The 12,936-nt window shown below is 46.2% G+C and overlaps 1 protein-coding gene across 1 annotated transcript in view; it reads right to left on the bottom strand.

Moving 5' to 3' along the window:
* LOC141298995 (NACHT, LRR and PYD domains-containing protein 3-like) overlaps positions 1-12,936 on the bottom strand; it is a 48,397-nt gene that overhangs the window by 16,855 nt on the left and 18,606 nt on the right. Inside the window, exons 6-7 of the mRNA XM_073829279.1 lie at positions 9,740-9,913; positions 107-277 (exon numbers count right to left, since the gene is read on the bottom strand). Coding sequence (XP_073685380.1) covers positions 107-277; positions 9,740-9,913 — 345 coding nt within the window. The remainder of the gene's footprint in view (positions 1-106; positions 278-9,739; positions 9,914-12,936) is intronic.

Here is a 12,936-nt window from a genome sequence, read left to right as displayed (position 1 = left end):
CATTTAGACTACTAAGTGGTGATGTGCAAACAAAGTGAAAGAAGGAGTGTGAACTGGAGAGGAGCAGCATAGAATATATTCCCAACCAAAAAATAATAATACTCACTTTAGTTTCTCCAGTTTGCACTTTGGATCCTTCAGTAGACCTGTGAGTGCATTCACACCTGAAACTTCCAGTTTATTCCAGCTCAGGTTGATTTCTCTCAAGTGTGTGTTTGACCTTAGAGCTGATGCCAGATCATCACAACCTTTCTCTGTAATACTGCAGTTTGCCAGCCTGAAAATATAAAATAAAAGATATTTCATTAAGACTGCAGTGTTTCCCCTAGGTTTCCAGCTTTGGGGGAAAGATTTTTTTTTTTTTTTTTTTTTTAGAAATTCTTATGTGTTTTAATTTTTCTGATAATCAGATGAAAGCATAAACATTTATTTATTTTTAATCAAATGAAAAATAAACCCTTTTCATATTTGGCAAATAAACAGAGGTTTACTATTAAAATCAATACATGGAAGAAAAATTATATTCAGTTTAAAACATTTAAATAATACTTGCAGTATTTTTTTCTACAATTAAGTGGTTAATCTTGTAATAATATTTAATCTTGTCTCCGCCATTCATACATACAGAGGCAAACGGAACATGCAGGATTCATATTAAAACGGTCTTATTGCGTTTCAGTTTTCACAGACACTAGTCCATATTGCGATTTGAATTAAGTGACAGACCAACTTTTGATTTATTAATCCACAAATCGATGAATTCCGTGGCATTCCGTGCTATAGAGTAAATTCCGTTTTTATGAATGGAGTGCGCGATCCCGTCTGTGTTTTCGCGGAGAAGACATTGTAAACGCGCGACCATGTAGAGACAGAAATGACATGCCTTCATGTAAATAAGATAAATAACATAAGGCAATTTAGTTTGTTTAATAAAAGAACAATGTATAGACCTGTTCTATAGGAAAGATAACCTTAAATGACTTCTATTGTGATCTGGTGCTTATCGAAAATAAAATGAAATTGACGTTCAGGGGGGGGGGGGGGTGCGGGGGGTGCCCCCCTAAGATAATGGTAGGGGAAACACTGGACTGTTAATTGTGTAACCAGCATAGTGCACATAAACTACGTGATATGTATTTTAAAGGGCCCCTATTATGTATATTACAGGTTCAAATATTTGTTTGTAGCACCTCTTTTCACCTTCTGTCTGAAGATCCTGTTTTAGTTTTTTTTTTTTTTTTTTTAAACTCACCTTCCGAAAATCTGCTCTAGTGGGTCAGCCAATCCCAGACTGTTAACACTGGTCTAACACTCAGAGCAACTCTTACCATAAGTGTGCCTGATGCACTGCAAATACTAATGTAATTATGCTAACTATGGCATGAGTTTTGCAATAATGCAATTCATGCAACAATGCTTTGTCCTCCTCTTGAAAATAAACATGCTTCTCCTGGACAAAGCCAACAAAACAAAAATGGCAAGCTAAGGGCCGGGCTGTACAGTGGTGGTACAGCAGCTGTGGCAACAGGACATGATGTCTCCATTACCTCCTTCAGGGAACGAGGGTTACATACGTAACCGAGACATTCCCTATCAGACGGTCTAAGTCACGTGACGAGTGACGAATTGGGAACCCTAAGAAAACGCCACAGCTGGTGCCCCCCTCCAGTGTCCTAGCGAGCCTTCTGCGTCCCCTTAATGGCCTAGGCCAGGGCTTTCAATAAGAATAGTGCTGGGAATGTGCGAAGCCCCGCCCTTCCTGTAGGAGGTTTCGGAAGCAAATACACATATGACAATTTTTTCAGGAACATATGGAAGATTGGAGGTGATTGAACCCTCTTGTAATTATTATTATTATTATTATTATTATTATTATTATTATTTTATTTGCCATAGACAGCACAATTATATTGGATAAACCAAATGCATTTGCTTAAGTGTTTTAGCACACATACTAATTTACAACACCTGTCCAAGGGAGGCTTGTTGTAAAAAAAAAAAAAAAGGAAAAGAAAAAAAAAAACAATATTAAAAACTATAGTAATAGTTACAATCCACAAAAAGTAATAACAATGAAAATATTAATAACAATACTAACAAAAAATGAAAATAATTAAAGAAAAATGGCAGCCGGTCTGCCGGGAAAACACGGCCTCTGAGACTATACCGTGGAGTTTACACATATGGGATCCACTTAGGTTTCTCATATAGAACCCAGCCCTCTACCGGTTCTGAAGGATTCATCGAGTGGCCCCTCCAGGTGGAAGCAGCGCCGAGACACAACTGCATCGAGACCACACGCTCCACCAGAGGTACAACCGAGTACCCCTGCACTGCCCCGCCATCAAGGGGGGTGAGGGAGGATCTCCCACTGGAACGGTTTCTGGCAGTAAAAGGTGCCTTCCACGTCCCAGTGAGCACATCATGCACCTCCAGGAAGAAAGGTACTGGGGTGGGGTGCTGAATACCAGTGGGAGCCATCCTGAGATACCAATCATCCAACCGAGAGGGTTCGGGACGTGATGGAGGTTTTCAATCAAGCCCTACCCTCTCAGCGGCCCGGGCAAGCATAGCCACCATCTCTGGGTCTATATTCGGCCACCGGGTGGAGAGGTCTGGCTCACCCTCTGAGGCCGCGATCGACATCTGATCGCCGGAGGGAGCTACCCCTCGAGGAGGTCCAGCCCTTTCCTCTGGCAGCTCCACTGGCTGCGAAATGCCAGTGGAAGGAGGAGCCCCTGAGGGATTTCCCTGAGGGGGATTCCTCACCATCACTATAAGACCAATCAGCTCCCTGTCAGAGGTAGAGTCCCCCTGGCATTTGCAGGGGGAACGGTAGATCTGGGCAGGGAAACTGGCACTCCGCCCCTTTGCAGGAAAGAAAGTCTGGTCCGCAACTCCGAGATGGTCATCTTCCTGCAATGACTCATCCACGAAAGCCGCCTCAGCGTGCACAGTGCCCAGACACGTGAGGTAGCGATCATGAACATCACCCGGCACCAGATAACGACTGCATCCAGAAACGCACGGGTGGAAAGACATTTTAAATGCTTCGTCTTTAGAAAGATGAAACTCTTTTAGAATTTGCTCTTTTAGTGCTGAGGCGCACAGGGGAGATGGCCACAGCCCACAAAAGGAGGTAGTGCAGCCTAATGTGTGCTTCCCACTCGACACGGAGACCATTGCCGCTGAAACGCTGTGCCGCTAACACAAAAAACAAAAACAAAACAGTTGCCTCTTGACTCGTTCAATCCTTGAAGATGAAGGTCGGCTCTGAAGCGAAAAGCTGAGTATGAGCTGCACCTGCTGCCTATTTATACTCAAGCTGTGATCAGGGGCAGCTGGATGCAATCATCACATACCAATGTGCATTGGCTTGTTTAGTTTACACACAAAGTAGATTGGTCTCTCTAAGTGAGATCCCAATTCGTTGGTCTCCGATGTGACTCGGAGAGACTGACTGATAGGGAACCTACACTGCATGTTGCACTTGCGTGACACTGTTACTGACTTTGTTTAATCCTGAGCAGTATTTACTGCAAGATTTTCAAACAATATCAATATCAATCAAATATGGCTTAACCTCCTGGGGTCGAAGGGGACGCAGACATCGCAAGTTGCATGTTTTAAAGAGAGAAGCAAAAATAACCTAAAATGCTCAGTAATTTCTGATCGATCATATAAGAGTAATACATCATTTAAATCTGTAAAGGGTCTACTCTTATTTGTGTGCACTCACAATATCAGCAAAACATTATGCTTTTGCAAAACAAAAAAAATAAACAGTGTTCGCATTCAGCAGTCTCAGTCTCCACACATATCTTTTTGAAATGCGTCTTTTAAATGAACAAATACTCAGCGATTATGTGACACACACACACACATTATTGACATACCTATGGAAAGCCTAATATTTATACTTTTCGATGAAGTAACTCTTACCGACAACAAATATTCTCTCATAAAGTAATCCTTATGAAACCAACACAATGTCCAGTCTCTCCTGTCTGCTTCATTATATTTAATTAGATCACGCCCACAAGCTATTTTCATTTTCATATTATAATCGTCCACATGAGTATGGAATGTAGATGCCCACATCACGGTAAACAAAGGAGTAAGACTTTTCTTCCAAGCTCGTCTGGGCTATATGTCCTTTCTTGAAGAAGTTGCGCTGTCAGGAGTAACTTACTTCAGAAAATGAACATAATGTGAGACACGGCGTGATCCAGCAGTGGAGATATTTACTTGAGTAAGTCTTTCATTTATTAGCCTAGTTGTTACTATGACAGAACGTGAACACATTTTACCAGTTAAGACTTTTCGCAAACTATAATTCTTAACTACAGCAAGTGAAACATTATGAAGTACGTTTCATTTCATTGCATCTAAATGTCTCCGGACGCCAGGATGTTTTTAATAGTCTATGAAATAGAGAACAAGAATGTGTCAGGAACATGTCTGTGTTTTGTCCTGTTCTGTCTCTGTTCTGTTTTCCTAGTGTCTTTTCCCCTATGTTTCTAGCTTATATGGTTTAGTCCTTGTCTCCCCCTTTTGGTATTGTTTAGTTAGTTCAGTCATGCCCATATTTGTATTTCCCCCTTGTTATCTTGTTATCTTGTTTGTGACCACGCCCCCGTTTCAGTATATTTAAGAGTCTGTGTGTGCACTCCCCATTTGTCCGTCAATGATTCTGTTACCTCTGTTTGCTTGTTTTCATGTGCTCTTCTTATACTCCCGGTTTTTGTTTGTTTGTATTAGTTACAGTGTTTTATTTAATAAACTACTTACGTTTTCATTTACTCCGGTTCTCCTCATCATTCTCCACTCCTCAACCCCGCCTGGATCGTGACAGATTGACGGACCTAACAAGAAGATGAACCGGGCTGAGGACCAGCTCTGGAACCTGCAACAAGGTGAGCGTTCGCTGGAGGAGTATGTGGAGGAATTTTTGAGTGTTTACCATCTGGTGGGATGGAGTGACAAGATGGTGAATGCATGTTTCCAGATGGGGCTAAAAGATGATTCTTTGTTTCAGTTAATTACTCCAAATGATTGCTACCGTCCCGTAGCAGATTTTGTGAATTTTGTTCTTTATTTATGTGATTCCCCGTTCCAAGTCATGGTGGAGGATAGTAATCCTCCTGCCATCTGGAAACATGCAATCACCCCATCTCACCAACAGCCTCTACCCTCCGCATATCACTCCAGCGACCTCACTCCCTCCTTGCCTCACACGTGTCCCCAAGTCCTCCTAACCCCCACGATGGTCCTCAGCCCGATGCGGCCGGCCTCATCCCTGCGCTCTAATCTGCCGGCCGCCACCCTCAGCCCAGTATCTCAGGCCGCAGCGTCAGCTCGCAAAATGGCCGCCACGCCAGTTCAAAAGATGGCTGCCACGCCAGATTCTGCAAGCAAAATGGCCGCCACGCCAGTTCACAAGATGGCTGCCACGCAGGAGTCTGCACGCAAAATGGCTGCCACGCAGGAGTCCTCGGCCAAGATGGCCGCCGTTCCTGAGTTCCCGGTCAAGATGGCCGCCGTTCCAGAGTTCCCGGCCAAGATGGCCGCCGTTCCAGAGTTCCCGGCCAAGATGGCCGCCGTTCCTGAGTTCACGGCCAAGATGGCCGCCAAGCCTGAGTTCCCGGTCAAGATGGCCGCCAAGCCTGAGTTCCCGGTCAAGATGGCCGCAGTTCCCGCCCAAGAAGGCCGCCAAGCCTGAGTTCCCGGTCAAAATGACCGCCGTTCCTGAGTTCCTGGCCAAGATGGCCGCCAAGCCTGAGTTCCCGGCCAAGATGGCCACCAAGCCTGAGTCTGCACCCAAGATGGCGACTGCCAAGTCAAAATCTCCGCTGGTTCCGCCCAGCCTTCCAGAGTCTCCGCTGGTTCCGCCCAGCCCTCCAGTGACTGCGCCGCCCGAGCGCCCTTCAGTGACTGCGCTGCCAGAGCGCCCTCCAGTGACTGCGCCGCCAGAGCGCCCTCCAGTGAATACGCCGCCAGAGTGCCCTCCAGTGACTGAGCCGCCCAAGCGCCCTCCAGTGACTGCGCCGCCAGAGCGCTCTCCAGTGACTGCGCCGCCAGAGCGCCCTCCAGTGACTGAGCCGCCCAAGCGCCCTCCAGTGACTGCGCCGCCAGAGCCTGCTCTTCCAGAGTCTCCGCTGGGGTCGTCCAGTCCTCCAGAGCCCGCTCCTCAAGAGCGCCGTCCAGAGCCCGCTCCTCAAGAGCGCCGTCCAGAACCCGCTCCTCAAGAGCACCGTCCAGAGCCCGCTCCTCAAGAGCCTGCGTGCCCTCCAGAGCCAGAGCTCTCTCCTGCGCGCCCTCCAGAGCCGGAGCTCTATCCTACGTGCCCTTCCATGCTCTCCTGGGTGGACTATACCCTAGGTTCCCCCAAGAAAATTTTTTGGGGGGCTACTCCCCTGATCAGCCATGGCCACCTGGACTGTATACTCGGCCATGGCCACCGGGACTGTTAACCCGGCCATGGTTTCCTGAGCCCCCAGATCCGCCATGGCCACCTGGACTGTTTACTCGGCCATGGCTTCCTGAGCACTCAGATCCGCCATGGCCACCTGGACTGTATACTCGGCCATGGCCACCTGGACTGTTTACTCGGCCATGGCTTCCTGAGCCCCTAGATCCGCCATGGCCATCTGGACTGTTTACTCGGCCATGGCTTCCTGAGCACCCAGATCCGCCATGGCCTCCCGGACTGTTTACCCGGCCATGGCCCCCTGAGCTCCCAGACCCACCATGGCCTCCTGGACTGATTATCCGGCCATGGTCCCCTGAACCCCCAGATCCGCCATGGTCTCCTGGACTGTTTATCTGGCCATGGTCCCCTGAGCTTCCTAACCCGCCATGGCCACCTGAGCTCCCTGATCCGCCCTGGAGACCACCCATGTATCCTGTGTCCCCTGTATCCCTACCTAGCGGTCTCCAGGGCGCCCACCCTCCCTCCCCTATGGATGTTATTAGGCGTGAGACGCGCCTCCGGGGGAGGGGGGGGGGGTAATGTCAGGAACATGTCTGTGTTTTGTCCTGTTCTGTCTCTGTTCTGTTTTCCTAGTGTCTTTTCCCCTATGTTTCTAGCTTATATGGTTTAGTCCTTTTGGTATTGTTTAGTCAGTTCAGTCATGCCCATATTTGTATTTCCCCCTTGTTATCTTGTTTGTGACCACGCCCCCGTTTCAGTATATTTAAGAGTCTGTGTGTGCACTCCCCATTTGTCCGTCAATGATTCTGTTACCTCTGTTTGCTTGTTTTCATGTGCTCTTCTTATACTCCCGGTTTTTGTTTGTTTGTATTAGTTACAGTGTTTTATTTAATAAACTACTTACGTTTTCATTTACTCCGGTTCTCCTCATCATTCTCCACTCCTCAACCCCGCCTGGATCGTGACAGAATGATGTTTACAGTATATGTTTTGATCATGTATTAGTAATACTGTTTTCTCGAATGGATTAACGTGATAAACAATTATTATTAGTTTCTTAGATATAAAATGTCCTTTTTACATTAGTACAAATGCGTGAGTCTATATATATATATATATTAGGGTTGTGCAAAGCAGCCAGTATTTGTATCTGTATTTGTATTTGTTGAGGGGGGAAAAGTATTTGTATTTGTATGTAAAATTCAAAATGGGTGTAAAAATAATGAGTGACGGGAAGCTATGCTAAGGTTAACTAGCCTATAGCCTACATCTTGCTGTCTGCAAAAGACAGAGTAACTTACCATAACATACCATGTAAGGGGCCGTTAACATGTCGCACCTAAAAACGCGTGAGAAACGCTAGGCGCGCCGATTTCTCCTTCTTTCCAAAACGCTCTGTAGCTTGCGCTCCAGTGGCGTCTGCCATTGCTAAGCAACCATGACCTGCTCTCTCCATGAACACGCGGAAGTTTCAGCAAAGAATAAATGTACTTCCAAAACTAAAAATTGCTTGCAGTAGCTCTGCTACTAAAAACTGTTATTCCTGTAACAGCTATGATCGGCTGTTCCTCCATCTTGGTTAAGCTTTTAATGTTTTTCGTGAAAGGAAGAAGCTGATTAGTTGGTTCTTGTCACATGACCCGCAGTGCACTCGCGGAATTTTGAAAAGTTGAGATGTTTTTATCACGATGCGGCGCGGACGCGCTTGGAAAAAACGTGCATCTACATTTGAAATAACGAACTTGACCGTGCAAAAGACGCTACATGTGAACAGCCCAACAGCTACAAGTTTTTCTTGTTCCCGAATACAAATATATTTTTAAGTATTTGTTTCGAAATAAGTATTAGTAAAAAACACGCTATTTGTGCCTTTCCGAATACCGTATTCGGGTTCGGCTCCAACCCTAATATATATATATATATATATGAGATGCTCCTGACATTAACATGTCTCAAAAACAAGAGAACCGAAAATCATCCTAAATCACAGGCAAGTCATTTAAATGTTTTCTGTGGTAGGGTAGATTGTGGTATTTGGACGACTACTACCTAAGCCTTAGTGCTGTTATCCTTGAGTGTCTAATTTAAGGTGCCTGGAAAATATTGTGTGATAGTCACCCACCAAAATGGGGAAGATCCAGTCAGAAGGAAATTACTGGTGGATAATTTATGTCATAAGGAATATTCTGGCCATTCTTTTATCTAATTCACCTAATTTACAGGTGGTAGAACTAGTGGCACAGGTGGAGAGCTTTGGAACTTTCAAAAGGTAAAACTGTGACATTTTAAACTGATTCAAAATATGCATATGGTGTAGTGCATAATTTAGCAAAAACATTCCCATTCCCACACCCATTCTGATTTGATAAGGCATGCAATATGAGATTCAGATAATAAGGTAATGCAGCTGTAAAGGAAGCTGCTAATAATGATGTACAAAGACATGCAGATGTTGCTGTGATGACACACATTTTACGCCAGTTTGCCTGACATTGATATTAAAATACTGCAGAGTCAACCAACAGAGGCTAATTAAAAATACTGGGTTTCAAAAGAGACTCAGTCAGGCAGACAAACAGTAAATTATCTGGGAAATGGCAATCAGTGCCATTTATTGTATATCAGTCCATAACACAACCAAATTAGCCATGTTTAGTCTGCCCAAAATCAACATCCACTGACCAATAAGTCATTCAGCCTTACCGTTTATTAGTATTATTACATTTCAACACCTGCAAAAAGACTTTGTGCACATACCACCTATTTAAAATTCAAATACCGAGTGAACGAGTGTACACACTAATTGAATGAGGGCAAATCAAAGCAAAAAAAAAGAAAAAACATATTTGGTATAAATATGATCCATCATCCTTAATAAACTTGAGAATGTTATGGTAGTACACTGGCTCTCTGTCTGCTTGATCATTCTCCCGTGTATTGCGCAGCAGCTGCTCTACACCACAGTGGTTGACATATCGCTTCACAGTTGATGACTGATAGCATCGAGACTACAAATAGTCAAACTGAAATGTATCTCTAGAAATTAACACTTTTTTCATAGTTAATTTTTTTCTTGTTATATTGTTTATAATCAATAGACAATAGATTGAGGAATACTAAGAAGGATGATGTCTAACTTAAAAATATAAATGAGGGGGAGGGTACTGAATGATGTCCAGGGTCACTAAGGACCCGGTATGTGTTGTGAAATAAATTGTGAATAAAATCACAGAACGACAAACACACACAGGTAAAATAAACAATGAAAACTTGAAAGAATATGTAATATATTTTATGTATACTCACTGTATTTTTTCCAATTTACAGTGTGAATCCTTCAGTCCATCACAGAGCACCTTCACTCCTGAGTCTCCTAGCTCATTCCCATTCAGTATCAGCTCTTTCAGGAGTGAGATATTTGATCTCAGAGCTAAAGTCAAATCAGCACAGCCTTCATTTTTAACACTGCACTCAGAAAGCCTGTACAAAGAAAGCTTCTTACACTTAGATATCAACAGGTATATTTGTATCATTCATTTGATTATGAACTGAGTATGAGTATGTTTTCTTATCTATAGCCACTTATCCATAGTTCTAAGAACAGTAAGGAATGGTTACAATTATATTTTCATTTGGTTTGGCACAGCATGATAACAAACCATTCTCGGACCAGAATTCTTAGCCAACCGTGCTAGTAGAATGCATGTAGTGATGTTGCCACTCGATAATTAAATTAATAGCCTGTGTCAGTGTTAATAATGAGAACAGTTTGGTCAGATGGTGGAAAAGCACCTTATGCTCAGCACCTCTATTAACCTATCTCACCTTAAACATGATTATAGCCAGTAGCATTTAACCCTCTGGGGTTTGAGGAGGTTTTGGGGCCCTGGAGAAGCTTTGACATTTGTGTGTTTTTTCAGTATCTTCGTCGCGATTCTGGTCTGTGTTTCTGTGTCTGTGTCTAAGGACTTTAATTTTGTAGTTTTTGTCTCTCATTGTTGACTGTCTCCCTGCCACTCTGCTCCCTTGTTTATCACCATGGACACTCATTTGACCACACCCACTTCCTCGTTAGTTTCCACGGTTTCTTATTAGACCTTCCCCCTGCTCTGTGTATAAATAGTCTTTGTGTTTCCTCTTTAGTTTGTCGGTTGTTAAATGTGTAATGGTTGTCTCTTGCCATGGTCTGAGTTCCTGTACCCTCTGGATTTTATTGTTTTGTCATGGATTCCCAATAAACTACTGCATCTAGATCCTCTTTCGCCTTGTCTCTTCCAGCAACGTTACAGAACAACCGACCAAAAATGGATCTAGCAGGAAGTTTGATCAACCCCGTAAGTGTGCTCTGCAGCATATTTCAAGACGGCTGACCCATCGAATATTATGTGAGGGAGTTTGTCAGATATAGCCATCTGGCACCGTGTGATGATACCATGCTGAAGGAGTGTGTCTGGAGTGGACTCGACCCAGAAATCAGTTTCAACTTACCTGAAGAAGACCCCAGTTGGACTCTCACACAATTCATCAACTTCGTCATGTCACATTGCAAATCTCGGTTTACTGTGGGTATGGCAGCCCCTCCAGAGCCTGTTCACAAGATGGTCGTCCTTCCCGAGTCTCCTCACAAGATGTCTGCTAGCCCAGAGCCCCTTCACAAGATGGCTACCATCCCAAAGCCCGTTCACAAGATGGCCGCCATCTCAAGGCCTGTTCACAAGATGGCTGCCTTTCCTGAGTCAATTCACAAGATGGCCGCCTTTCCAGTGTCTGCACGCAAGATGGCATCCGTTCCTGCGTCCCCGACCAAGATGGCTGTTCTTCCTGAGTCTGCTCACAAGATGGCCGTCCCAAGGCACGTTCACAAGATGGCTTCCGTTCCTGAGTTCCCGGTCAAGATGGCCGCCACGCCAGAGCCTGCTGTCAAGATGGCCGCCACGCCAGAGCCTGCTGCGAGGATGGCCGCCACGCCAGAGCCTGCTGCGAGGATGGCCGCCACGCCAGAGCCTGCTGCGAAGATGGCCGCCACGCCAGAGCCTGCTGTTAAGATGGCCGCCACGCCAGAGCCTGCTGCTAAGATGGCCGCCACGCCAGAGCGTGCTGCTAAGATGGCCGCCACGCCAGAGCCTGCTGCAAGGATGGCCACCACGCCAGAGCCTGTTGCAAAGATGGCCGCCGCCACGCCAGAGCTTGCACCCAAGATGGCCGCCATGCCCAAGCCTGCACCCAAGATGACCGCCATGCCCAAAATTAATGAAATGGTGGCTGCAGCATCACACCCCCACATTTTCGTGGCTTATCAGAGGCTAATATCAAGCTTGGAGGACACACCACTGCTGTCAGCACGAACAGTCGGTCTCTTACTATCAGCACCAGCCAAGCCAGCATCTGCTAAAGCCACGTCAGCCAAGCCAGCGACTGCTAATGCTACGTCAGCCAAGCCCGCATCTGCTAACACCACGTCAGCCAAGCCAGCGACTGCTAATGCTACATCAGACAAGCCTGAGCCCGCTCACGTCACGTCAATCAAACCACAGCCTGTGAACGTCATGTCTACTTTTCCTGAGTCTGCACCAGCTGCTGTTCCTGCACTGTCAAGTCACGTCACAGCTACTGTTCCTGCTAAGTCAAATCGAGTCACAGCTGCTGTTCCTGCCAAGTCAAATCACACCTCGGATGCTCTTCCTGCAAAGTCAAGTCAGGTAGTAGCCGCAACCCCTGTACCAAGTCAAGTCGCATGTGTATTTTCAAAGCTAAGTTTAGTCGCAGCTGTTCCTTCTGAGTCAAGCCAAGACATAACAGCACTCCCTGAGTCAAGCCAAGACATAACAGCACTCCCTGAGTCAAGCCAAGACATAACAGCATGCCCTGAGTCACATCAAGACACAGCAATACCTCTGGGATCACATCAAGTCGCAGCTGCTCCAACTAACCTAAGTCAAGCCACAACCGTACCAGCCACGCCAAGTCAAGTCATAGCTTCCCCAGCCACACCAACTCAAGTCACAGCTGCTCCTTCACTGCCTAGTCATGTCTCGCTCCCAAGCCACGCAGAGCCAATGCTTCCAAGCCACGCAGAGTCAACGCTCCCAAGCCACACGTCCACAAACCCGATGGGCCTTCCATTAACCACCGTACTGCCCACGATGGCCATCGCCATTCTGAGTGTGTGGGCTGCACACTGCCCTCTTGAAGCCTCGCCAGCCAAAGAATCCGCTGCGCCAATGCCTCTCGTCGAGGCGGCGTTCATAGCGGAACTCCCTGTACTGCCAGCACCGCCAAGACTCTCTGCTCTGCCTGCTCCACCAGGGCTCCCTGCTCTGCCAGCACCGCCAAGGCTCCCTGCTCTGCCAGCACCGCCAAGACTCTCTGCTCCGCCAAGGTTCCCTGCTCTGCCTGTTCCGCCAAGGCTCCCTGCCCTGCCTGCTCCGCCTAGGCTCCCTGTCTGCCCTGTCACGGCTATGGAGGCAGCGTGCTCCCAGGAACTCTCTGCTTCTCTCCTTGCT

Source organism: Garra rufa, chromosome 23 (genome assembly GCF_049309525.1).
Source record: "Garra rufa chromosome 23, GarRuf1.0, whole genome shotgun sequence".
Lineage (NCBI taxonomy): Eukaryota > Metazoa > Chordata > Actinopteri > Cypriniformes > Cyprinidae > Garra > Garra rufa.
This window is presented reverse-complemented; position numbering and strand designations above follow the sequence as displayed.